This window comes from Abramis brama (assembly GCF_963993115.1).
Source record: "Abramis brama genome assembly, chromosome: 2".
In the NCBI taxonomy this organism is placed as follows: domain Eukaryota; kingdom Metazoa; phylum Chordata; class Actinopteri; order Cypriniformes; family Leuciscidae; genus Abramis; species Abramis brama.
Genome location: NC_139964.1, coordinates 31,613,574 through 31,638,576, shown reverse-complemented (window position 1 = coordinate 31,638,576; position 25,003 = coordinate 31,613,574). Strand labels below are relative to the sequence as shown.

The 25,003-nt window shown below is 38.8% G+C and overlaps 2 protein-coding genes across 3 annotated transcripts in view; both read right to left on the bottom strand.

Annotated features, from left to right (window-relative positions):
- setd4 (SET domain containing 4) overlaps positions 1 to 25,003 on the bottom strand; it is a 103,315-nt gene that overhangs the window by 61,751 nt on the left and 16,561 nt on the right. The gene's annotated exons all lie outside the window — the stretch shown is intronic.
- itsn1 (intersectin 1 (SH3 domain protein)) overlaps positions 1 to 25,003 on the bottom strand; it is a 41,272-nt gene that overhangs the window by 13,870 nt on the left and 2,399 nt on the right. Inside the window, exons 2-22 of one of the 2 annotated variants that reach the window (XM_084101606.1) lie at positions 18,658 to 18,721; positions 17,827 to 17,922; positions 15,572 to 15,635; positions 14,247 to 14,407; positions 13,071 to 13,259; positions 12,900 to 12,978; positions 12,709 to 12,818; positions 11,836 to 11,899; positions 11,408 to 11,545; positions 11,059 to 11,168; positions 9,494 to 9,756; positions 9,267 to 9,416; positions 8,891 to 9,031; positions 8,497 to 8,584; positions 7,257 to 7,396; positions 2,808 to 2,917; positions 2,502 to 2,713; positions 2,236 to 2,357; positions 1,365 to 1,379; positions 622 to 941; positions 322 to 493 (exon numbers count right to left, since the gene is read on the bottom strand). In XM_084101606.1, the coding sequence (XP_083957732.1) occupies positions 322 to 493; positions 622 to 941; positions 1,365 to 1,379; positions 2,236 to 2,357; positions 2,502 to 2,713; positions 2,808 to 2,917; positions 7,257 to 7,396; positions 8,497 to 8,584; positions 8,891 to 9,031; positions 9,267 to 9,416; positions 9,494 to 9,756; positions 11,059 to 11,168; positions 11,408 to 11,545; positions 11,836 to 11,899; positions 12,709 to 12,818; positions 12,900 to 12,978; positions 13,071 to 13,259; positions 14,247 to 14,407; positions 15,572 to 15,635; positions 17,827 to 17,922; positions 18,658 to 18,685 (2,772 nt within the window). In that variant the 5' untranslated portion in view covers positions 18,686 to 18,721. The remainder of the gene's footprint in view (positions 1 to 321; positions 494 to 621; positions 942 to 1,364; positions 1,380 to 2,235; positions 2,358 to 2,501; positions 2,714 to 2,807; positions 2,918 to 7,256; positions 7,397 to 8,496; positions 8,585 to 8,890; positions 9,032 to 9,266; positions 9,417 to 9,493; positions 9,757 to 11,058; positions 11,169 to 11,407; positions 11,546 to 11,835; positions 11,900 to 12,708; positions 12,819 to 12,899; positions 12,979 to 13,070; positions 13,260 to 14,246; positions 14,408 to 15,571; positions 15,636 to 17,826; positions 17,923 to 18,657; positions 18,722 to 25,003) is intronic. The other variant, XM_084101607.1, reaches the window with a different exon arrangement.

Below are 25,003 nucleotides of genomic sequence, written 5' to 3'. Positions count from 1 at the left end.
ACAATGTAGTTGTAGATGAGGCCTGGTAGAGTTTGGTTTGTGTTGTCGAGAAGACACAGTTTTCTGCGCTGTGAAAGCAAATCCACTTAGCATACACTTCCAAAGGATAAGTACTCGGGCTCAAATTGATACGATAAAACAGACACCATCGTTATTGTTCGTATCACTGTGTATACAAGCGCTGAGGAAGCCTCTGGAGCTGAAATTTTGCATCTATACAGATTTACTCCTTAGTAGAAGTTGATAAATTGTAAGAATTTTACTGTAAATTTCCCATTCATGGAGAGGAGCAGTATTTAAGAGGGAATCTCATATGCATACCTGGCCGAGCACAGGTGAGGGTGAGGAACCGGAAAGCGTGGCAGGGGTGAAAGCAGAACGCTGTCTGCTCTGCCCCCCACTGGGCACTGACAGGGACGGCTGAGTGGGCTGTGTTGGCCATGCATCCCATCCATCGCTGTCCTGCTTCTCCCCAGCAGAATTAGATGGCCATCTAAAGTCACATGAGCACAGAATAAAAATGGATGCAGATAAAACTCAGGCAAACTATTTAAATTACAATATTCTGCCTGAACTGAGAAAAGGTATCTGTAAATATATTGTCACGGACAAACTACTTACGTAGTGCTGAAATCTGCCCAGTTACTGGATGTTGAGGAAGAGGAGGTGGTGGGGCATGGAGGGGGAGGGGCTGAGGAGGGCGGGGCTATCGATGCAGGCTCTGTGGAGACCGGCTGTATGGGTGTGGTTGTGGTCGATGAAGAAGCGGATGATATATGGGAACCCAATTTAGGGGTGGAACTAGAAGCAGCGCTAGTCCTCAAACTAAGAGGAACTTCAGACTCTGGAATCTTCTCTGCATAATTGGCAGGGAACCAGCCGGTCTTCCCTTTAATCTCTCCTCCTAGCCATCCAGGTTCACCAGTCTGAGACTCATCCACCTGAAAAGAGAAAGCAAACCAGAGACACAGAATCAGGATGTGAAAGGACACAAAACAATAATCTAAAATAACTGAGTGATGAAAAATCACAGGGAACCACAGGATCTTCATTGTGATATGCATCAGAGATCTGAATACAAACACAAGAATCAGAATACAAAGTGACTGTATGTAATAACAAAATAAAGCACTCATGTTGATTGAACACAGGAAATTGTATTGCCTTTCTGAGCGAGCTTATGCCATATACAGCAAAGCCTCTGAAATCTGGCAAATGACTCAACAACAGACACACACATATTATGATCTCTGTACAGGGTGTGTTTTAGCCCAGTGACAGATGAACAATACAGAAACTCATCAAGGACAAAGACAAACTAGAAACAAATAAAAGTGCATGAGGAGCAGAAAACCTCGACTTACCCACTCTCCCTTCACCTTCAGGCAGAGTGAGCAAAGGGAGGACAGAGGCAGGGTCAGAGGTCAGTTAATGTGCACACTAACTGCACACATGCATTTTCTCTTTCACATGAAGAAGAAACAAAAATCGCACACTCTCTGACAAGCACACATCAGAACATAAACACACACACTCTAGGACTGAAACTAATCTATTTCCCAAGAATGTTATTGCTAAGATTTTTCTATTCTCAATTACTGTAAAATAATATAATATAATATAATATTTGGATAAATAAATGTTGTTTTAAATAATCTATATACACTACCATTCAAAAGTTTGTGGTTGGCAAGATTTTTTTTATGTTTTTTAAAGAAGTTTCTTATGCTCACCAAGACTGCATTTATGTAATCAAAATACAATAAACAGTAATATTGTGAAACTTTACAATTTAAAATAACTGTTTTCAATTTGAATACATTTCAAAATGTAACTGATGGCAAAGCTGAATGTCTTCAGTCACATGATCCTTAAGAAATCATTCTAATAAGATGATTTGCTGCCCAAGAAACATTTCTTATTATTATTAATGTTGAAATTATGCTGTTTTGCTGCTTATTATTTTTGTGGAAACCGTAATAATTTAAATAGAAATCTTTCATAAGCTTATACATTTTTTTACTGTCACTTTTGATCAATTTAATGGCTCCTTGCTGATAAGTATTCATTTCTTAAAAAACAAGTCTTACTGACCCCAACTTTTAAAAGATAGTGTGTCTATCAGAATAATTAAATAAAATGATATTTACTGAGTAGGATAATAATTAATTGAAACCCTAATAAACATTTTGGTATTAAAAAAAGTGTGAATACACTTCCTAACAGTTGGCTTACCATCACTATGTCTCCAGGAATGATGGTGATCTCATCGTGGCTGCGGGCCTCAAAGGGATACAGTGCTCTATAGAAGACCACCTTTACCTTCTCCTGATTAAAACCAGACACTGGGATCTTATCTATAACACAAAAACAATTGACAGTCAAGTCAATTTATGCCATTTAGGGTCAGCCTAAAACATCTCAATATTGATAAATAAATAAAATACAGCTGCAAAACTAATCCAATTCATGTCTGGTTCTACAATCTTCTTTTCCCTCACCTGTCATAGACCAGGGGGAATGAGCCTGTAGTTTTCCCGGTATCGGATGCTGTGTGAAGAGTTTGGAGAGGTTCTCCTGTATTTCGCCTCTGCTGTGGTTCTCCTCTTCACTCACTCGGCTCATCCAGGCCTGAGGCACAGGAGGAGTGGGAGCTTTCCCCAGCCCATCGTCTCTCCATGCTGGAGACACACCATCATCTGCCCCTGACAACCTGGAGGAAAGTAAGAGACAAAATGAGTGCCTGTTAAAAAAGTTAAATTGAAGTTTTTCCCACAAAGAATAGCCATAGAAGAACATAAAAATACCTAGACTCTTGTAATTCTGTGGACTTCCTGTCATGTGACGGCTGGGTGATGTCAGCCTCCAGCTCCTTTTGTTTCTGCCTCTGCTGTTTGTTGTGGATTTCTCTCAGCTCCTGCAATGCATGATGGGATATTGGAGGACAGGTAAGGGGGAATATAGGGGGCAACGGGGCTCTGTTTGCACTCTCTCACATTCAGACACACGTTCACAACTGCGCCCTGCAAGTGCTGTCTGGACAATCTGTCTCGTTCACATAGACTTTGTTTTTTTCTGACCATCTTACTAAAGTATTGATGTCAAAAGTGTCTACAGTCTATTCCAAAGTATTCAAAACTCCCTGTTATCTCTAAACTTTTTGAATATTTAAAAAAGAAAACATTAAACAAATAGCATATACAATTTGTGTGCTTGAATGTATTATTTATGTAAATGTTTATAATGTTAATAAATGGCAAATGACGCTCTGATGTAAAAACTGACTAATAACCATTTATATTTAAAGATTGCATGCATAAATCGTACACTCGTACACTTGCATAGCGATTGTGTTCATGATGGCAGGCTGCAATGCCTGCTTGATAACTTCACATGAACCACTGGAGTCACAAGAGAGGAAACATGGAAATCTCAAGAAAAGAGGACTGTTTCAGCAGACCAATGGAAACACTGCTGCTTATGCAATGCCATACCATTCCAACAATAAGCAAGCTCTTTAGAACATCATCAGGATACGGCAGAGGAGTCAGATATTATAAAAAAATAAATAAAATAAAAAGATTAAAATGACAGATCTATGGATAGCAAATACATTTTAATGCTCTGGGATCTCTTATTGAAGTTACATTTCTGTTCAAGATTTAATGTCACATAAGCACAATTTACATAAATAAGAGCTATTATGGAAAGATCACTGCAAGCGGTTTGGTAATAGACAGAGACTCTAGAAAAACAGAGAGAGTTAGCCGTTCGAGTGCAAAACACACACATACACACACACCAAAGCAGTGCCAACGGATGTGAGTGTTTAGATTTCATGAACCAGACGTGCAATTTCTAATGCATTTGTAAATTCACACAGTGAAGTTTGCCTACACTTTAGTCATTTATTTTTTTTGGTAATGTTTCCTGGGCAAGTCCATATAGCATATTCTTGATCACACCAAGACCAATGTAACTAAATGATACGAAACAAAAAAAAAAGAATATTTAAAAAAATGAAATATTTGCACTAAAAAACTCAATTTCTGAAGAATGTTTGAATTCCAGAATGAATTGTTCAGTATCCAACTTAATAAATAAATGTTTTTTTTTTTCACTGGCTAGTGAAAAAAACAAACATTTATTAAGTTGAAAAAAAAAAAGACTAGAAAACTGGAAAACAACATGTCTCAAATTTGGTGCAAAGGAGTTCCTGAGGACCGTTTTGCTTTACAGCAAGTTACTCTATTTTGAAAATGTTTTGGGCACAATTCTGGAAACTTCAAAATTATGTTCTGCTTAAGTGACTAGAATTATAAAATGGCAGTGAAATGTATGTAATAGCTGCTAAGCTTTTCAAGAAAAGACTTCAAAGAATGTATCCCTAAAAATGTTGAAGTCCAGGTTCATGCGCAAGGTTGTTTTTGGAATTAACTGACGCACATGGCTTGGAAAAAAAGCAGCACGATCAAACGTAGGCGTTAATTACGCTGATCTAAAGAACAGCCTCAGATCAGTGTGCAAAAAGGAATAGCTTTCTACCGATACGTGAAGGTTTAGAATAGCTACAACGCTGCCTTTGATGGGCTTCTCAAAGGGAGCTGGAGGAGGTGCAGTGAGACACACGAGCAGGGGACACGGTGTAGGGTGAAATCAAAGGTCAGGGGGGAGGGGGAGGGATGACCTGAAAGTAGAAGTGTATATGCTTCAAACAGGCCAGCAGTGCTGCGAGACAGTCCAACAGCACCTCGTCCACAGAGCTCCCTGACTGCAAGAGACACAGAGCCACCCATACGGTCACACCACCATCATCATTGTTATCATCATCAGTGTTTGCACTCTGTACTAATGTGTACTCAGCTCTACCCAATGCAGAGCTTCTTAAAGTTAATAATCATTTTATGGGTAGAGCGTAAGACAAACGGACTAGACAACATATTAACCAAAGCAGAGCAGCGAAGCCCATTGCTCTGTTAACTAGTGCAAGCTACAGGCTTGGGGAAAACAATTCTCCAAACTGATTATTTCAGGAATATTATCGATCAGGGCTCGACAATAAAGATAGACCCATGTTACAGGGTCAGAACGAAAGACTTGAGTACGATCAAGCGGAAGATGGACAAAAAACAGCGAGACGCGATACAAGAGTTCTGTCTAGTGTATGCCCGAACCAAAAAACAAGAGCACATCCTACATATACACTGCAGTTAACATGACAACTGGCACACATCTTCTTTTCTATTCCCACCAGGATTTCTTTTTGTGTGATTTACGTATACTTAACCATCTGCATTCATGTAAATACAGCAACTTTGTGTGCATTTGACCATTGAAGCGTGTGTGCCAGTCAGCTTTCTGCGTACACGCAGTTACTATTGCACTTAATATATTTTTTAACATTAAACAGCACGTTTGCTTTATTTTCTCACTGCATGTTTATTACACTAACGTGTCAATAATTGTATGTAGTACAGGGTTTTTTGCAGTTAATTGCTGTTAAATGGCTAAATATACTGTATAGCAAAAAATGAAGATGGTGTTCAATGATCGTAGAATCGCAAAAAGATTGGAGGGACTGGTTTTCCAATGGTTCGTTACAGGACTCTAAACCGAGTCCAACATTCGGTCAAAAAAGAACCATTTTAGACCATAATGTGTTTCTTGCGACTGTTATATTTTGTAAACACAAAAACACATGTTTTTTGTATTATTTTAAGTATTTTAGTCATCCATAATGAAGATGCGACTGGGGCAAAATCTGAGCAGATAAAATATCCTTATAGTTGAGCCCTGTTGATGGCTTAGTAAAGGGAAGTAGTCAAGACAAGACACAACTGGAAGTGTGCTACTCTAACTCCCCTTCATAAAGGGCAACAGAGAGCACAGTGCTGTGAGTAGAGGGTAACAGTTTGGTGGTGGTAGTTTTCTGGAAGGTTAACAGCATTTTCAGGTTGTCTACCTGTCGCCCCCTCTCCTCTTCAATTAGTAGCTCCGACTGAAGGTTCTCCATCCTGACAGCGTGGGTCTGATAGAACAGCCCCAAGGACTGTCCCGCCATGAAGGATAAAGCGGAACAAGCCAGAACAAAGAGGGCCAGCCAAGTCGTATAAACACGGCGGAGGGGGGGGTTGAGAGGGATTCGGCCAGGATGAATGGAGGATGATGGGGAAGACGAGGGATGGGGTGACAGAGTGAGTAGCAGGCAGATACAGTGAGGAACAAGAGATTGTGTGATGTTGTGAAAATGCTTCTACTTTCTCTCTCACACTTTCTCTTTGTCTCACTCTGAATGAAGGCACATTAAGGCAAAATTAAGTGTGTTCTGTTGGTTTTATCATATACATTGTATGTATGTTTGGGTGGAAGGTCAATAAGATCTCAATATGCACTCTCTCTTACTTCCTCTATCATTTGTACAGACACACACACAAGGTCCAAAAGTAACATATTTCCTCTCCAGTCAAAGGTGAGTGGCTTTCCCCCCCAATATTTTTCTTACTGGCCATGAAATAGCCGTTTGCATTTAAATAAATATATATACACGAAACCATTCAAAAGTTTGGGGTCAGTAAGATTTTTTTTAAAGAAATTAATATCTTTATCCTGCAAGGATGCATTAAATTGATCAAAAGTGACAGTAAAGACATTTATAATGTTACTGAAGATTTCTATTTTATTCTGTTATATGCTTTTGAACTTTCTATTCATCAAAGAATCCTGGAAAAAAATATATATCATGGTTTAATGATAATAATAAAAAATGTTTCTTGAGCACCAAATGTAATGATGTAATGATGATGATGCTGAAAATTCAGCTTTGCATCACAGGAATAAATCAGTTTAAAAAAGAAAACAATTATTTTAAATTGTAATCATATTTAACAAAATTACTGTTTTTACTGTAGTTTTGATTAAATAAATGCAGCATTGCTGAGCATAAGAGAATAAATGTTTCAAAGACATTTAAACATCTTATACCCCCAATCTTTTGAATGGTAGCAATTATATATAGGTTTCTATAAACACTATTAAACAAGTATTATGTCACAGCTCTAATAAACTGGAGAGTTACTCAATTGTACTCATTCACCAAAGAAAAATTTTAATTGGATTTTGCACAAATGTTGATTTTGCACCCTGCACACACACAATTCAAAATATAAAAGTACTGAACTTCTAGGACTGACTGTCTACAGTATGTGTTTTTGTGTGTGTGTGTGTGTGTGTGTTTAGGTATTTCAGGGCTTCAGTACCTTCAGCTGTGTGTTGAAGGCATCTATCTCCAATAGTTTGGAGCGTGTCTCCTTCTCCACAGCGTCCAGCTGTTCTCTCAGCTGCTGTTTGGTGGATTCCTTCATATCAATGGCCCTCTGAAGACTGGACAGAGAGTCTCCTACAAAGTAGAAATAAACAGACAACTATTAAAGAGCATTTCTGAGATATTAACATCCTCATGAACCATTCTGCCAAAAGCTTTATTCTTCACTCTGTTACACTGATGTAAACAAAAGGACGTTTTAACCATCAATACGATCACCAAAAAAAAGCTCAATGTGCAAAATAAATAGTAATATTGTTCAAATAATGCCTAATTCACCAATCTGAGTACGTAGTTAATAAGATCATGACTGTTTTCATTCCTCTGTGACCTAAGATGCTGTTTTTGTGTTCAATTAACAACTGTCGTTTGTAAACTTGTTCCTGTAGTGCCAGATGTGACCAGCCAGCAACTACTTTTACAGATTACAGTGATTATAGTACATTGTTTTCTTAAATGTTGCTAAAGCTTTATGTGGGCGTGCTGAGGGCGAGGACTTTGAACACACCTTGATCTGAGTGTCATGAACTTCAAGCAGTTTGCAAAACAAATGTTGGGCTGATCATCAACTTTAATCTCAGCAATTTTGCAGAGAATTTGAAAATTTGAAATAATAATGGCAGAAGAGAGTACCCCAGTTTCCACCACAAAACAGATATGTTTAATTTTCACTGAATCTCTGAAATACAACAATATAATTTTTTTATATATAACAGTGACCAAAGAAACATAAGGTCACATGTTTGGGTCCAAACAGTGCATCTGTGCCATCAGCACAAAAAAACACACCAAGTACTAATGGGAGCTGTTTACCACTTTAACTAGGTAACAACCCAGGACGAGCAGACGCCAGCTTTACTGTTTAATTCAACACGTGTTTGTCACTTTAGACCATGTATACTTTACAAGCACACAACGGCCCTAGCATTTGTGTGCTGTGGCTGTGTTTTGAAGAGATGCAAATATAAAGCACTTTACTCAAAGAAAGACATACTAGCAAGTGTGACAGTTGGAGAAAAGAAGCAAAGTATGCTTAAGTTAGGCTGAATTGATTGGTTCACAGTCTGGAATACACTTTCACTCCAACTAAATTCCGACGTCAATTGGATTCGGGATTGCACCAAAAAGACTAGTCTAGAGTTTTGGATCTTTAAAGCAGTACTGAGTGTTCTTACTGTGCAGACTGTTCTGCTGAACCTGCTTCAGCTGGTCATTCAGACACTGTTTATCAGGAATCAACCGACTCAACCACTGCTGAGACTCCTGATGGATACAAAAGAGAGAGAAATCACAAAATACTCTGATTATTTTGAAAGACTTATGTACAATGCAACTTAAAACTGATATCTTGTGTATACGTATACATAAAAAAAAAGAAGATATCTAGTCTAAAGCTCTTGTCTGCTTGTGAGGGGTTTAAATTCCCTCTTCTCTTCCACACACTCACCCAAACTGGAGAGGAGAGACTTTTTCAAATAGAGTGAATGCTGAAAGGATGCTGACGATGCTTTTGAATGAAGCCAAAGAAGGGAGAGATGAGGAAAGAGAGAAAAGGGAAGAAGTGCACACCTGCAGCTGCTGTTGCAGGCTGGTGATCTCTGCAATGCGGAGCTCTCGCGTCTTATTGGTGCTCTCGATCTCGTGTCTCTGAGCCGAGAGACGGAAACGAATGTCCTGCAGTTTTCCATCCAACTGAGACTTCTTATCATTCTAGATAAGAGCCAAAAAGAACACCACAAGTGAATCTATTAAACTCACATGAGCCCCTCAAATAGATTACAATTCTGTTTGGTGTCACTAATGATACAGCAATCACAAATGACAACTTTAAAATTAGTATACATGATTTTTTAACTGCTTTATCAATGTGATGACATCTGATATATGACCAAGCTTGCATATTTAAATCTGTTAAAACATTGAAGTGTAGTGAAGTGTAGTGTACCAGAGCCTCCAGCTCAAACTCGAGTGTTTTCTTGCGTGCTTTGAGCAGGACGATGTTCTCCTGTTCTCGGTTTCTCTGGGTGAGCAGCTCCTGTCTGCGCGATCTCTCCCACTCTAACTGCCGCTGACGCTCCAGCTCCCGCTTAGCAGCCTTCGCAAACAAAACACACTCAAAGGGTTACAAATGCTGTCGATAGTGCTAAACATGCACTGAATTTTTGAACGCACCTCTCTTCTCTCGATCTCCTTGCGTCTCTCCTCCTCCCTCTGTCGCTCCTGCTCTCTCTGTCTCTCAAGTTGTCTGTCCAGCTCCTGCTGTCTGCGTCTCTCATGCTCCATTCGTTCTCTCTCCTTCCTTTCTTGCTCCTCTTTCTCCAGCGCTGCCAGTCTCTCCTGCTCTTTCCTCTGCAGCTCAAGCAACGCCTGCCGACGTTTCTCCAGCTCCAGGTTCCCACGCTCAAAGTTCTCTCGTTTCTTATCCTCAAATGTGACTGCGGGGAGGAATGGAGAATTTTAAGATATTTACATACAACATTTAAATGTTTCAAAAGACTTGTAGAAATCTTTGACCCCCATTTTACACCTAGCATTAACATATGTAAATAGTATTAGGATTGGGATCACCGAAACCAGTTTCAGAGGTGGTCATGATAGCTTCTGACCACATTCACTGAAAATGAATACATGCCAATGCAGTTTTGTTAACCATAAACAACTATGCAAGTAATATGTAAAAGGTTGCACTACACATAAAAGATTAACTCTCACTTTGACAGGTTGGGTTGTAAATTTTCCGTCATGCTCTACTTTTAGTATGTCTTCTGATCTGGTCAAATAAAAGAACAATATCTCATGAATTATTCCACTGGACTATACTTGGAATTTCTTCTCCCTAGATCCTCAATCACATCTCTATCAGGGTGCCTTTATTTAGAGAGAGTAACTTTAAAACTTCTTTCACCCATTTTCTTGACTTCTATTGCCTATTAGCATCACTTTCAGAGGTAATGTTTGTAAAGTAGGTAAAAGCAAACCAGAAACCTGATATTTTATCAGCCAAAATGAGGGAAAGCACTCTAAATTATCCGTCAATATTTTGAAGGTCTTTTAATGGTGGAACATTTACAATTAACGAAACCTCTGTGGCGTTTTCCTTTTTTGTCTCGAAAAGTGGTATCAGATCTCACAACACATTGCATTGGAAGGTGTTAATGCATTTTAAAGAGCTAAATCCAGTTAGAGACCATCCAGATACAAAATGCACCAATACAAGATACAGGGGTGATACAGACCTACACATGTCCTAACTGATACAGACAATGTGCAGTGAGACAAATAGTTCATTCACAAATAGTTTAGCAGTGACCTTGGCTTTTGGCTTGCTTAGTTGGGGACATTTAATATTCAACAATATTATTGATCTGCCTTACTTAAAGGAGCCGTATGTAAGATTGTGGCCAAAACTGGTCACTTTTTAAATGACAATATCCTGGCTGGACTACTGTTGTCAGTAATATAAGTATTTGAAATGAACATGATTTCTTAATGTCTAGTGACATATCAGGGCCATTTTATGATTAATTGAAATACATTTCTTACATACAGCTCCTTTGGACGATGACGCAATTTTCTTCTAGAAAAAAAACTTTGTCGTATTAATTTCATGTTATCACTGTGAAGCTGCTTTGATGCAATCTGTATTGTAAAAAGCGCTATATAAATAAAGGTGACTTGACTTGAGCGAGATGAGTTTCCTTTTGAAAACTGGTCAGTATTTACTCTTATCCCCTGACCTGGAAGTTTTTTATCTGCCTCTTTCTCCTCCTCCTCAGGCTCCTCCTGGGATCGTAGGTCTGTCGAATGGATACTGGTCAAAGACACACCGCTACCAGAACGCACTCTCCTACACAAACAAGAAGGAAATCAAGTGCTTTTACATTTTGAACATTCTTGTGCAACTTGACCTCTAAATGTAACAATTTACACTGTTATGATAAAACTTCTTAACTATTAACTTTCAAATAAATTAGCAGCTATTTTTCAACTAAAATTGAAGCTGATAAATGGACTACTAAACCTTTGAATAAAATGATAAGTGAAAATGTGAAGTTGTAGATTTGTGCCGTCAGTTGAGTCTCTCACCTGAATGTTGGCGGTATGAGGTCAGGTGTCAGTAAAGGGGGGAGGGGCAGACCAGACATGGCCATGTCAATCAAGTGCATGGCCAGAATAAACTCTTCTGCAGTCAACTTCCCATCCTGATCTATATCTGACAGATTCCTTTACAGAGAAACAAGTAGATGTTAAATGGAGTCAAAACAGCAATTTAATCTTTCCTGTCCACATGTGACCAGATCACCGGAGACAGATGTTAACATCAAGTGTAAACGGCCCTAGGCGATACAAAGATCCCAAGAACAGCATGTTAAAATAAATCGGATGTATTCATATAACAATAACCAGACACCAATTCTTATGTTTACACTGATCCACATTTCAGAACTCTGAGCTTTGTTTGAGTTTTAAATGCGAGACGGAGACACAATATGAAAAATGTGTTGGATCCGCACCAGATGGTGGCCAGCTGAGCCTGTGGTAGACTGGACTGCATTAGAATAGTTCTGGCTTGTGGACCTGAGGCAGAAGAGAAAGAAAGAGAGGGAGAGGGAGAGAGAAAGAGAGAGAGAGAGAAAGAGAAGGAGAGAGAGGAAACAGAAGTGAAAGAGAGAGTTGAGCATGTTGAGTCAGCAGCCTTTGTTTGCTTTAAGCTGTACCAAGAAATCACTGTGACACATCACTAGAGCTTTGAGCTCGTCAAATACATTGAATTAAAAACAAAATGATTATATTCTCTAAAGAAAATATGGACAAAACAGAAGATTATTTAAAAATAGAATTCAAATCAAAGCAAGTTTAAAAATGACAAACTGTAATAACATTGTTAAATATACAGCTATGTAGCGTATAAATTAGATATATAAATAAGATGTGGGCACGGCTACTCAGACAGCTGGAAACAAAGCTGTCTTGATGCCAAAACCCCTCATAGAAAGAGAAAGTTTTCATGTATACAACTGTGACAATAAGCACTTATCAGGATCAACTAAATGCTGGATAATCAAAAGTATGTGAAGAATGCATAGTTCACAGTATAGACTCTTTAAAATATGTCCAAGAGTTTTACACGCCAGTCTGTTATTGTAGGGACTGTAGGGATTTGTAGGGAATGTAGACGTTACATTTTTACGCTTCTAAACATGACGCTTAAGAAAACGAACTATGATTGGTTGTTTTTCATGTCAGTCAGATGGCCTCTGGGCAGTCCTTGGCCATTGAAAGTTGCAATGGAGTCCATCAGTCTGAAGGTGTGGCTACAAGAGCCAAACAACAAAAGAGTTCAATTGCCTAATGCTTGTCATGTGTCTTTCTTTGTGTGACCATACCTGTGAGATAGCCACTCATCATTTTGTCATGGCTGTTGAAGAGTTGGCGGTACTTGAGCCGAGAGGACTGAGGCACGGCCCAGTCAGTGGGCGGAGGAGCTGCTGGAGCACTAGAGAGACAATGTTTGTATTAACATCTATGAAATGTCTGCAAATACAGTGTGTGTGTGTGTGTGTGTGTGTGTGTGTACCTGGGTGCCTCTACAGACTGGACCTTCTGTAGCTTGATACTGGAACGATTGAATGAAGAGGTTTTGTTGAGTGCAGCCGCTGAGAGAAAGAGAAACACCCATACATTTTCCAGCAAAAGTACATATACTGCATGAGCTGGTCTGGGTAGTGTGAGAGTGTATTTACATTACCTGGATGCGTGAATCCACTAATGGGTTGTATCATAGCGGGTGCTCCGTTGGCAAGGGATGGAAGGGGTGGTGTCACCGATGCTACCAGTGGAGGAGACACACCTACTCCTGGCACTCCTGGAGGCAGAGGGGGCAGGGGCATTGGCGGCACTGCTGGCAGGCCTGGCATGGCACCCATACTGGGCATCCCTGCAGATGGCAATCAAAGACATAATTGAATAATAATTGATTACTTTTTTATAGAATTAAACAGTGGGGCAAATGACATATGCTAATAATGTTGATGTACTGCTAATTGAATTTACTTATAACATTCAAGGAGTGACTCTAATTCTTTGAGTGACTGAACCAGGATCCAAGACATCATCCCAGAACAAGGGGTCTGCCATTAGCAAAGAGTCTAATGTATACATAGACCAGTGGTTAGTTGCATAAACTGCTTAGACTAGTCTTAAAAGTTAGTCATCTAAATTTTTTCTTCAAGACTGGTCCTAACTTTTTAAAGTCAGTTACATAAAAAGGTATATTTGTCTAATTTGAATTTGTGTAAGACTGATTGCCCCTTTGTTAACTGCTAGTTGGTCAAACTAGTTCTTAAGACACAGTCTTAACAAAGTGGCTAAGTTTATGCAACTGGTCCCAAGGCTGGGCAACTTTGGTCCTCGAGATCCACTTTTCTGCAGAGTTTAGCTGACCCTGATCAAACTCAACTGTCTGTAGCTGTCTAGTAACCCTGAAGATCTTATCTTGTTCAGGTGTGTTTGGTTAGGGTTGAAGCTAAACTCTGTAGGAAAGTGGACCTTGATGGCCAGAGTTGATCTAGACTAAAAGTTTGCATTTAGCATTCAGTCTTTTCTAATATAGACCTAGTCTACCCAATGATGTCTAATCTAAATCAGTGGTTCACAACAGAATTAATGTATATATAAATACGTATCATTTCTTGGAGAACATACAGAATGAGAGTTAAATTAAATGTAATATATCAACACTTCCACTTTCAGCAGAATTACATCAGAAATATCTTATTGGATGTGGAGGGCCTTTGAATATTTGTGTTGGACAATGGGTGGGCCCTTCAAGTCAAAAAGGTTGAGAACCACTGATATAAATGGTCTTGAACTAGACTTGATATGTCCCAATGTTTTTAAGCCATCAGAATGAGAGCGTTTTTACCAAATGGAGGCTGCGAAGGTATGGAGATGGGCTGCTGCTTCATGGAGGGGGGCAATGAAGGAGGGAGGGGGTGACCCTGCAGCTTCAATTTAATCAGCTTCATTGCGATGGAAAATTCAAGCATGTCCATCTTCCCATCATTGTTCATGTCGGCCAGAGCCCTGCGAAACATTACGATGATTTGTTACATTTTATGATATTTAGCAAATCTTTATTGCATAATTTTGCAATAGTGTAATGTGTGTTATGCTGGTGTTTTGTTTTTGTGTGTATAACCCTGTGCACCATCTATATATGAGTAGGGTTGTCAAAAGTACTAGTACTTTGCTACCAAGTTGGTACTGAAATTTTTATTTCATGACAATGTGACGATACCAGCCTTTCTGAAGTACCGGTAGTACTGAGTAATGGGTATATTCGGTACCCACTGATAGGAGGCTGTTTTCAAAGGTGTATCTGTGCAAGCGCTCTGTGATGAGCATCAAAGGTTTCTATTTGATCACTGTAGCCAATCACATACACATCTGTTGAGCACGTGAACGCAATGGCCAATCAGAGATGTTTAAGTAAGAATCCGCTCAACACTTCTTAAAACACCAGAGTTTTTGTTCACCGCACCCATGATTGACAGCTTCAGTGATCAAAAAAGGAGCCATAAACCCATAAACAATTTCAATAAAAGTTTTGTTTTTCATGCTGCTCAGTACACTGCAGATTCTGGATTTACAACTGTATTTAAATGACCGATTGTGTCCGGAACCACAATGATCGACAGTGATATAACCACAGCAATAGACAGGATTAAACAATCTTATACTTTATGTCGAAATAGATGTGCATTAAATCTAAGGGTGTTAATGCAAACTAACAGACCTGCAAATAAATTTGTAAAATAGTTCCATCTATGGTAACAAAATTGGTACAGAGAACCATGGAATTTTACTGGTATTGGTACCAATTACTGGAATTTTGGTACCGTGACAACCCTATAAACCTGTATTGGCCATGCCTTATACTGTATGATGAAAACTGTGGTTTTCTATGGTACCACCAGTATTATTATGGTGGTTATCAATGTGTTTTACAAGATAAAAAAACAGATTTAGGTATATTAACCTTGTATTATTTAATGAGATATATAAGATTGTAAGCTGTAAAATATACAAGCATCCCAAAATATTGGAAGCATTGTGATAGTATTTTATTTACTGTAAATTTAATGGGATAATCTTTACAGTGTATGCAAATTATTGAACAGCAGCATGTAGTGGATTGTGAATGTAGTGCTCTGGATTATAAACGAATGTGTTATTTAGGAATTGTACCATATCTGGGCCAGGATGGGGGGAGGAAGACCTGACTGCAGAAAGAAATTCCTTGCCTGGTCACCTACAGAAAAAGAGAAAGAGAAATTAATAATGAAATTAATATACTTAAATGTATAAATAAATGAACAGTATTATGCATCATTGTATAAATGAACACAATGGAACAGTTCGTGTCATTTTTAATTATTCTAGGTCAATTTTATTATTCTAGTAAAACACTGATAATTAAGAGTTACGTAAGCCTGTTTAAACCATCTTGTCAACAAATATGTTCAGGGTTTATTGACAGCACTTGAGTGACATTGCCCTACGGGGCGAGTGATCTGCCAGCTACAGTTTGAGTAAGAAAAAAAAAAAGTGTGCTTGTGTTATCTAACCAATCAAGCCGACTTCCTGCTCTCATGACAGCCTTTACTGATGAACTTGCACACACAAAAACATTTTTTTTGTTTTTGTTTTTATACAGACTATAATGAAAGATTACACCACAACCTTTAACAAATGTCAACAAATAATCCCACAACAGCCTAGATTACCTATTTCTTTCCTTTTACAATCTACCAACTAACACACAAAGCAATGAAAGATGTGAGTGTTAGAGTTTGTCCCTCTGCAGTGTTAAAAGCAAAATGATGTAGCAGCTTAGATGACCTTTTCACCTTCCTCTAAACACTTTTCGTCTCGATAACAGGAGTCTTCCTCGGCGCGCACACACAGAACGCCTTTATACTCTCAGAGCCAAAAACAGACTCAATCTCCTCCGTCTGCCTGTGGGCCACTCACTATTTCAGCCGTCCTTCAGTCAACACAAAGAGGCTCTTTGAGATCCACTGGTGAACAGGAAACTCACAAGTACCATCTCTTCAGTAGACATCCAAAGTCCAGCTGGGAAAAGCTGGTTTTACTGTTCAAGTCTTGTGATTTTGATTAGTCCTTTGGATTGGCATACATTGTACAAAAAGACCATGAAGTGTGTTTTGTGTACAATGAACACTTCTTTCATTGCAATCATGCATATGAACAGTTTGGCTAATGAAAATGTTCCAGAATTTTCCTCAGACTTGCAAAATGTCTCCAAAGTGAGTTCGGTGAGAAAGACAGCTTTCTATAACAGGAACAAACATGTGAAAGCATCAACTAGAGACTCCAAATACAAACGGCCTCAGCAAAATTGACAGAGAAAAGACCTTTTCTGCAACATGCCACACCCTGATGATCCGTTTCCTTCTCTGTATTTCTTTTTTGTCTCATTGATTCTGTTAACATTACACACTATCAACTCACAACTAAAAGTTTCAGTACATGTTTTCAGGGAATCAGAATTTGAACTCTTATACACCATCATTGCGCAAACGTTTACACAAGTATTAGATGTTTGCTCTTCTGACTAATGTAAACATGGGAAGGTTTTACTGCAGGTCAGCAGCAAAGCCCGAGTTTGTTTGTTTCATCTGAGGAGGTACTGAGACTGACATTAACAGTTCTCAGGCTGTTTTTTATAGTACTTATGGGGCGGGACACACCAAGCCAACGGTTTTCCGTTGGCCAATGTCGGGCAGTGGGTGAGCGTCGTATAATGACATTGCTGTATGTAGCCTAATTTCTATAAGTTAAGACAAACTGAGCAGCTTGACTCATTAAAATGGTAAGCAAGCGCTGCTGTTTACTAGTTCACAGTTGTGGACAGTCATTATCGCTCACGCAGGGACAGATAATGTGCGATATGTGCTCAAGCGCAACGTTTTTGCCCAGACACAGCCAACGTGAGCCGACATCACCATTGGCTTTCGTTGCTGCTAGCTCTTTGACGTTGATTTGATGTGTATCAGCCTAATGTGAGTCTGATCGTAGACCATGCAAGTAGATATCCACCCATTATGGACAGAAAACAGGAAGTGGTATGGTTTTAAAATAATGTCATGAAGAATATCCATGGAATATTTATTAGCATGGGAATGTTTTAAAAAAGATGACAGGAAAGAGGTGGTTGCTCTTGTTTTTCTTTGTTTCCACTTCATTTGCTCTCTCTCTCTCTGTGTCTATGCATCCTACAGAGAAATAATAGGCATAAAAATCCGACTACCACAGGTCTATGACTGACTGCACTGCAGGTGGTCATTTGCAATTGCACAGAACTCAAAGGATTTGTTCACGTATTTCAGAGACATCAAACTCCAAAGGGCTTTTAGCAAACATCAGCACTAATGAGAGTTCTTTACTTTTCTCATAGCAGGAAAACTAGTGGTGATTACCTGTGATGAAGCCAGAAGGTGTGGGGGTCAAACTGTGGAACTGCTGGTCATGTTTGGCTCTCTCGTCCACAGATATTACCCATGTCTCTGACCCCCCTACAGAGACAGACAAACATCAGTATGATGCTTCAACATGTGTTCAATCTGCTAACATTTTCATTAAGCGACAGGGCACAGGTAAACACAAACCAACTCTTACTGACGTTTTATTGTGTAAAAAAAACAACACTGAGAAAATGCAACACAGCCTTATAAAGTGTGAGATCAAAATCTAGGATTCAAAATCTACCGTAAATACAGAGTTTCGAGATTTTTGAAAACAAAAGAAATTTTATGATGAAAAATGTATAAAAAATATTATGTACATTGTCCAATTCAACTTTTCACTAAAATTATTGTGTTGATAAAATTAGGGCTGTAACTGATGATTATATAATCAAAGTTAAAATCACTAAATTAAAAACAAAAAGGACAGAATAAATGTTAACCGGTATGAGGAAAACACACGTTCACTCATTAGATTTATACTCCATTACAATAGATTACTCTCATTATCGATTGCTTTATCTATTAGTTGTTATATTATATGAAAAAAAAATGTAAATCATTTGAATGACTTAAATTATCACTGTATAAAATAAGCCACATTCAAATCAGAAATGAAAACAGAAAATGAAACAGTGATAAAAGTTCTGTGAGGGCGTTTCTCTTCCATTCACTGATTCACTGATTCTTTCTCTCTCAAACACACACTGCACTTCATACATATCCACCCACCCTCCATCACACAAACACACACGTGTCAGTCAGTCAGTCAAGGCATCAACTCACCTCCGAAGGGCGTGGGAAACTGAGCCATGGTTCAGTCCGTCAGCTGCCGTCCAGCCGCAAACTCCTGCAAAACAACACAAAGAAACCTTGAGTTTTCATTCGCTCACTCAACTTCTGAGAAACAACATAAGGAAACAAGACTTGTTCATCGTCCTGAACACACAAAATCACTCTTGTCAGAAAAAAAAGAGGAAAAGACATTTGAGTGAATCGCTTCTGTTCTGACCTGTAGAAACCTTCCTGAGAGAGGAAAGACAAAACACAGAACTCCCCACAAATAAATTCCTGCTTTATCACTCAGGGTACATTTCCACGATAACAATGTACTAAAAATGTGAACATTTTCCTTTGCGTTTGTCACATACAGACAACAACGTTGTCAAAACAATCCCTGATCTCACGGATCCACAAAAACGACTAAAAACACTGTAATCTGCTGCCAGGCCAGTAGTTGGCGATGTCACTTTTTAAAGAAACACTACACACCTAATAGACTGAACATGTAAAATGCATGACTTCGCCATTTTCGGAAATTCACGTTTTTGAAATTTACACAGAGATGATGGCGGTGTCATTTTCGTAAACTTGCACTTTGCGTTTTCAGGCCCCGAAAATGCGGTTGTTAAAAATAAGCCAAAATATCCCAGAAACAGTTGTTGCTGCTCAAGTCTGCGGGCTCAATCGCAAGCACAGCTGTCAATCATGAAGGTGCACCCCGTTTATATAGCATCAAATAACTAAAACCACACTTTTTGAAACAAAAATGAACATCTGAACATGTGTCAGCATGATAATGAGAACTACTTAAAATGACAGAAACCATCTTCTGGAAAATAAAATATTTCAAGTGTAATTGTATTATATTGTTTGGCTCACGTCCCATTCAATTACATGGAGAGGACGGGGTTTATGACCTATAGCCGCCACCTGGCCAGCCACCAGGAGGCAAACGAAATGCTGATACTTCCGTTTCATCGCAAATTTAAAGGGAATTAATTGTGATGCGTGTTGACTGTTAGAGTCAACAACATTAGTATAGTAAACTTCATCAGAGAAGTTAAGTGTATACTTTTATCCTCATTACTAGTGTCACTATAACCCACCAACTGGTATATATACCAGTTTACTTGGACGTAAAACGATGAGAAAGTAAGAGTACTATCTGAAGGCCTCAGACTGGGATCTCCCAGCTGTGTAAACGCGCTGCAAGAATTCACACACACACACACACACACACACAGTCTCCAGCAGAGACACCCAGGGCACCTTGGCCAAAGTATTTTAATCAGTGCCAGACTGTTCTCTCTCTCTGTCTCTCCCCCATTCTTCCTCCACTCTTTTCTTCCTTTTCTTCAGATCCTGCATAATGGAATTCATTTCTCTGCTCCACAGGGTCCAATCACAGCGCAAACTGAAAGGGTTTTACAAATAAAATAAACAAACATGCTAATATAGTCACTGGGGAAAACTGTTGTAGCAATACTGTATGTAGGGCCCCCTATGAAATCCATTTTATTTTTTTCCAAATTCCATTTTAATGGTTAAATTAAATTTTAGTAACCAAAAAACATGTCTAATTAATTGAAATCATGAAATTTATACAATTTATGAAAAGTTTTATTTTCCCCCCTGAAAGTCCGTTTCATTTTCTGGCCTACCGACTTCTGTGTTTTCTGTTTTAAGTTTTCTGGATTCCATTTTAATGGTTTAATTCAATTTTAATAATCAAAAAGCATGTCTAATTAATTGAATTCATAAAAACAATGTATTAATTTTGTGTTGTGCATTTGAATTCTTCTGGCAATCAAATGAAGGCATAAAAAAAAAATTAATTTAATTGATCTTTTAATCGTATGAAATAAACAAGCCTTATTGTCAAACAATGTGCCGCACAACAGAGCTTTACTGTTAAAATTAATACATAGACAACATTTTTTATTATTACTTAAAAATAGTTTTAATAATAATTTATTATTAGAATTATTATTAGTGTTTGTATTATTATTACATTGAGACACAGCTAAATTCTACTGTACAACAGTAATAAACCAAACTTTTATTTTGGCCAGTTGCAGTGAAGACCTTTGAGTTTCGATGTATGACGATAGTTTTTCTCCAATGAAACGGTAAAATGCTCATGAAGTGTGACTCAGAGCAGCTCTGGAGATGAAGTTCATGCATTCATGTTCTCATATAGCGAAGAGGCAGAGGCTGAAAACACCACGAGCGTCACGCGTGGTGTGTGTTGTAAATGAAACTGTGAGTCTATGCCATTGATCAAGATAAAGTCGACTAAAAATCTAAATTGGCCATTTTTATTTTATTTTATGGAATATTGCAGAGATATTTATAAATTATTGATCTGTGAACATTTCTTAAATTCATGTGCCATAATATTTCATTAAATTAACTTCCCTTCTCGCTTGAAATCGCAATGACATTTCTTCTCTGACTCATCCAACATGTTTTCTTGTTCGACAAGCTGTTTCACAGAAACAATTCAACAGAAGAACAGAAAAAACAGTGCCAAAGAGGTGAGATGCTACAGGATGTAATATTTCAATTATTAGAAAAATTAGAACATACTGGAAATAAAATGTGATCAAAAACAGATACGCACTAACATGGTTACTCAACTGCTGATAGCTTTCAATGACTGTTTATCTGAAGGGCTGGCAGAGAGCAATGCCGAAACTGTAGTTGTGTGGAAATCATGATGTTTCATCACTCTAACCACCCGATAACATCGCCCTGCCCTTCAAAATTTCGAAAAACGCTGATGAGGGAATGTGCTTCATTTTCACATCATATACAGCATCTGACATTTGAATGTGAAGCAGTTTCATGTTGAACAAAACAGAAGAGTTTGTACTTAAACTCAGTACTATCTGAAGTATTCATTTGCATGCGTATGAGCAGGGTTTTATCATAAGCTAGAAACCTATAGTTTGTGCATCACAGTTTCTATAGTGTCTAATTTTTCTTATTTTAACGGAAATCCATTATGTCTGAATGCCGTTGGCTCCAGGGAGTGTTCGTACGGTCTGAGTTCTAATCTGAAGCAGTGGGGTATTTCTCAAGATGGAGGACTAAGCTCTTCACAGAGCCTTGACTCAATACTGAAAACATCCAGTTCCCCTGATTAAACAGGACACTGGTGACTCACACGCTCTCTCTCACTGGCAGAGTGCAGTGTCAAACACTGCAGTGCTAGTGACACTGTCACACAGTAGAACCGGCCCTTGTCACAGCCCTGCTAATGACCATAAGTGTGTGTGTGTGTGTGTGTGTGTGTGTGTCTTTGAGCATCTGACCTACTTTTTCCTGTCACCCTTTTTCTGATTCAAATGAAGCTTTTCCTCGGGACAATGGTCTCAAACACAGCCAATCTGAATGAAATCCCAGGAAGGGGTAACCTTCTTGCAGAACACAGTAGAAACACAAACAAACCAATGCTTTCAGAAGATCTGCATGTCTCAGACGAGTTTAGTTTTACTCTTATTCAAGACCAACCTGCCTCACTGATCCAAATCCAAATCCGGCACAGTGAATCAAGACATGCTCAATAGAGGGTGGGACAAAGAGAGGTGATGTCATCCAGCAGGAATGCCGTCACTAGGTGAGATGAATCTGGGAGAGGAAGTTTAATAGATATGGAGCGCTGCAGTGATGATGATGCATTTTAGCAGGCAAACCCGAAACCCGGATCTCTCTGGTTCCTTCGACAAAAACCCAATAGGATTTTTCCATTGTCTTTTGGATTATTGCACAAAATGAACTCGCTGACTAACGAAAGTGTATGATCATCACGAGAATCTTATGAATTCTAACACAACTTTTATGAATTTAAGCAGAAGTAAAAGGTAAAAAAGTAAAAAACTAAACCACGATCACATGACTTAAACATCACCACAAACCACAAAAGTCTTTGTTGAAAAAACATTTTCCCTGAAAGTTCTAGTTAGAATAGTTTGCAAACTAGCAAGTAAATGAGTCTTGATGGAATTTACACATACACGTGCCTCACTTAGCCACTCGTTAGCAACCACCTTTTCAAGACAAGTAAAAGCTTTCAATTCACAAGAGGCCATCCATTCATCAATCAATAACAGATTCAGAAGCAGGATTAGTCTCATGGACCGTTCTACATTTATTTTTCTCGTTCAAGAAGCCGTTTAGTCTCCCTCACTCTCCGAAGTTACAACTTCACCCTGAACAGAGACAGTGAAAAAACACGTGCAATTAACACAGATAGACACACACACAAACACATCCAGCGGTGGATTCATTAGTCAGGTGATGCGAGACCCCGGGGCCAAAGGGAGTGCAAGTATTAATAGTGTCAACATCACACTCGCACTCCTGTCTGCATTCCTTCCAAGAAGGCTTGGGGTCCTACGAGTCGAACAAGTCAGCCAAACGCACCCACACGTTTGCATTCCACACAAAAGCACAACAGTCTTTCCTGGAGTGGCCATGTTTGACTTTGACTTTGAAAAACGTAAGTAGAGAGAAACAGTGTATTTAAACTTCTACCCACAGGTCACTTTCACTGCACATTTGAGCCTGAACAGTCGCTGAATGAATCCAATTTCAACCTTGTCAACATCAATACCTGATACGGGACTAGAAAGCACAGGAACTCGAGAAGAGCAAATCGCTGGTTTCCTTTAAGGGCCTGACAGAAAGAGATGTGGGAGTCAGTCTTAGAGAGATCAAATGATATTCAGACTCAGAGATGCTTATGGTTCCACTGACACCCCCAACAGTTCTCTTCACTACTCAATAAATCACAGACAATCTGCACTCCACCCACATTTAATGCAGTCCAGACACACACGCAGAGGAATCCAGCTTAAAATGAAGTGGAACTTCAAGCTTTTATCATCACTGATGACAAACCACCCAAACCAATCTTTCATAACACGCTGCTAGGCTAGTAAATGATTCAGTATCGCTATCGCAACCTGTTCTCTTTACTGTTCCCAAGTTTAAAAACAAAAACCACAGTCCACAATCTAGTCTCGTCTCATTTGTTCACTTCCATCTTGAAGCGTTTAAAGAAAGGCCATAACCACGGAAGCAGAAGTGCTTTCTCTGCAGCTGAGGTAGGCAGAACAGCTCAGCTGTAAGAGTGAGAACGGATAGTACTTAAATGGATGTTATGGAGCTTCGTCTGAGCAGAATCTGAGCCTGGATCAGGCGGCAAAGAAAGAATCGCCCGGGACACTAAATACAACAGCTTCCGGAAGAGGGCCTGTATTGTTGTGCTCCGGTCCAATGTTAAGACAAGGTTACAGACAGTCACTGCTCTGTACAAGACGCCAAACACACACACACACACACACACACGCTAAATAGCCAGACTAAAGATTCATGGCTGATCTATACCTATATAGGTTTACTACAATAACAAAATATGCATTAAGATGAGGATAAACATAGGTATATTGTCAGTAACATTTCATATGCAGCAAACCCGTACAAAGAGCAAGCAACTGAAGCAAGTGCTTTATATCAGAAAAAATATAAACTATATTATATTGTTATGTTTATATTAAAGTTGGATATTTAAGTATATCCAACTTTATCACCAAACAAAGTATAGTAGCATTATCATAGGGCGAGATATATATCTATCTATATATGCCTTATAGTCACATTTATCAGATTAGAGCTGGGCGATGATATAGTTCACATTTTGTGACAATATAAGCAATCAAGCCACTGAGAAATGCTGTATACTATATGGTGTATCGTATATATATTTACATATAGTATACAGCATTTCTCAGTGGCTTGATTGCTTATATTGTCACAAAATGTAAACTATATCATCGCCCAGCTCTAATCTGATAAATGTGACTATAAGGCATGAAGATATTAAGATATTATAAGCATCAACAAACATCATGATTTTCTGTAAAGCTGCTCTGAAACAATGTGCATTGTGAAAAGCACTATACAAATCATTTTGACTTGATTTACTCGATAATGCATGCAACTGTAGTTTGACTTCGCCAAGGATGCATACACATTAATCAGATGGTACTCACAATGATGTATAACATACACATTATTTCATCACAAATTATGCATTTAAATGGCAGACCACCATTTCTAATTTGTTTAGCAAAAAGCAGGCAAGAATAACTGAAATTATTCAGGCCTTCTGGAGGAGAGCACTGGGGTGAGAGATTGAGGGTCCGGCTCTCTTCCCGTTAACCTAATTACCTAGACAAAAAGCTGCCTCTGAGCAAACGATCGCACAAAGAGAAACAAATTTCAAAGTGAGCAGCAAAAGGGCAGCGCGTACATCAGCATTGAACAAAAAAAAGACCAGATA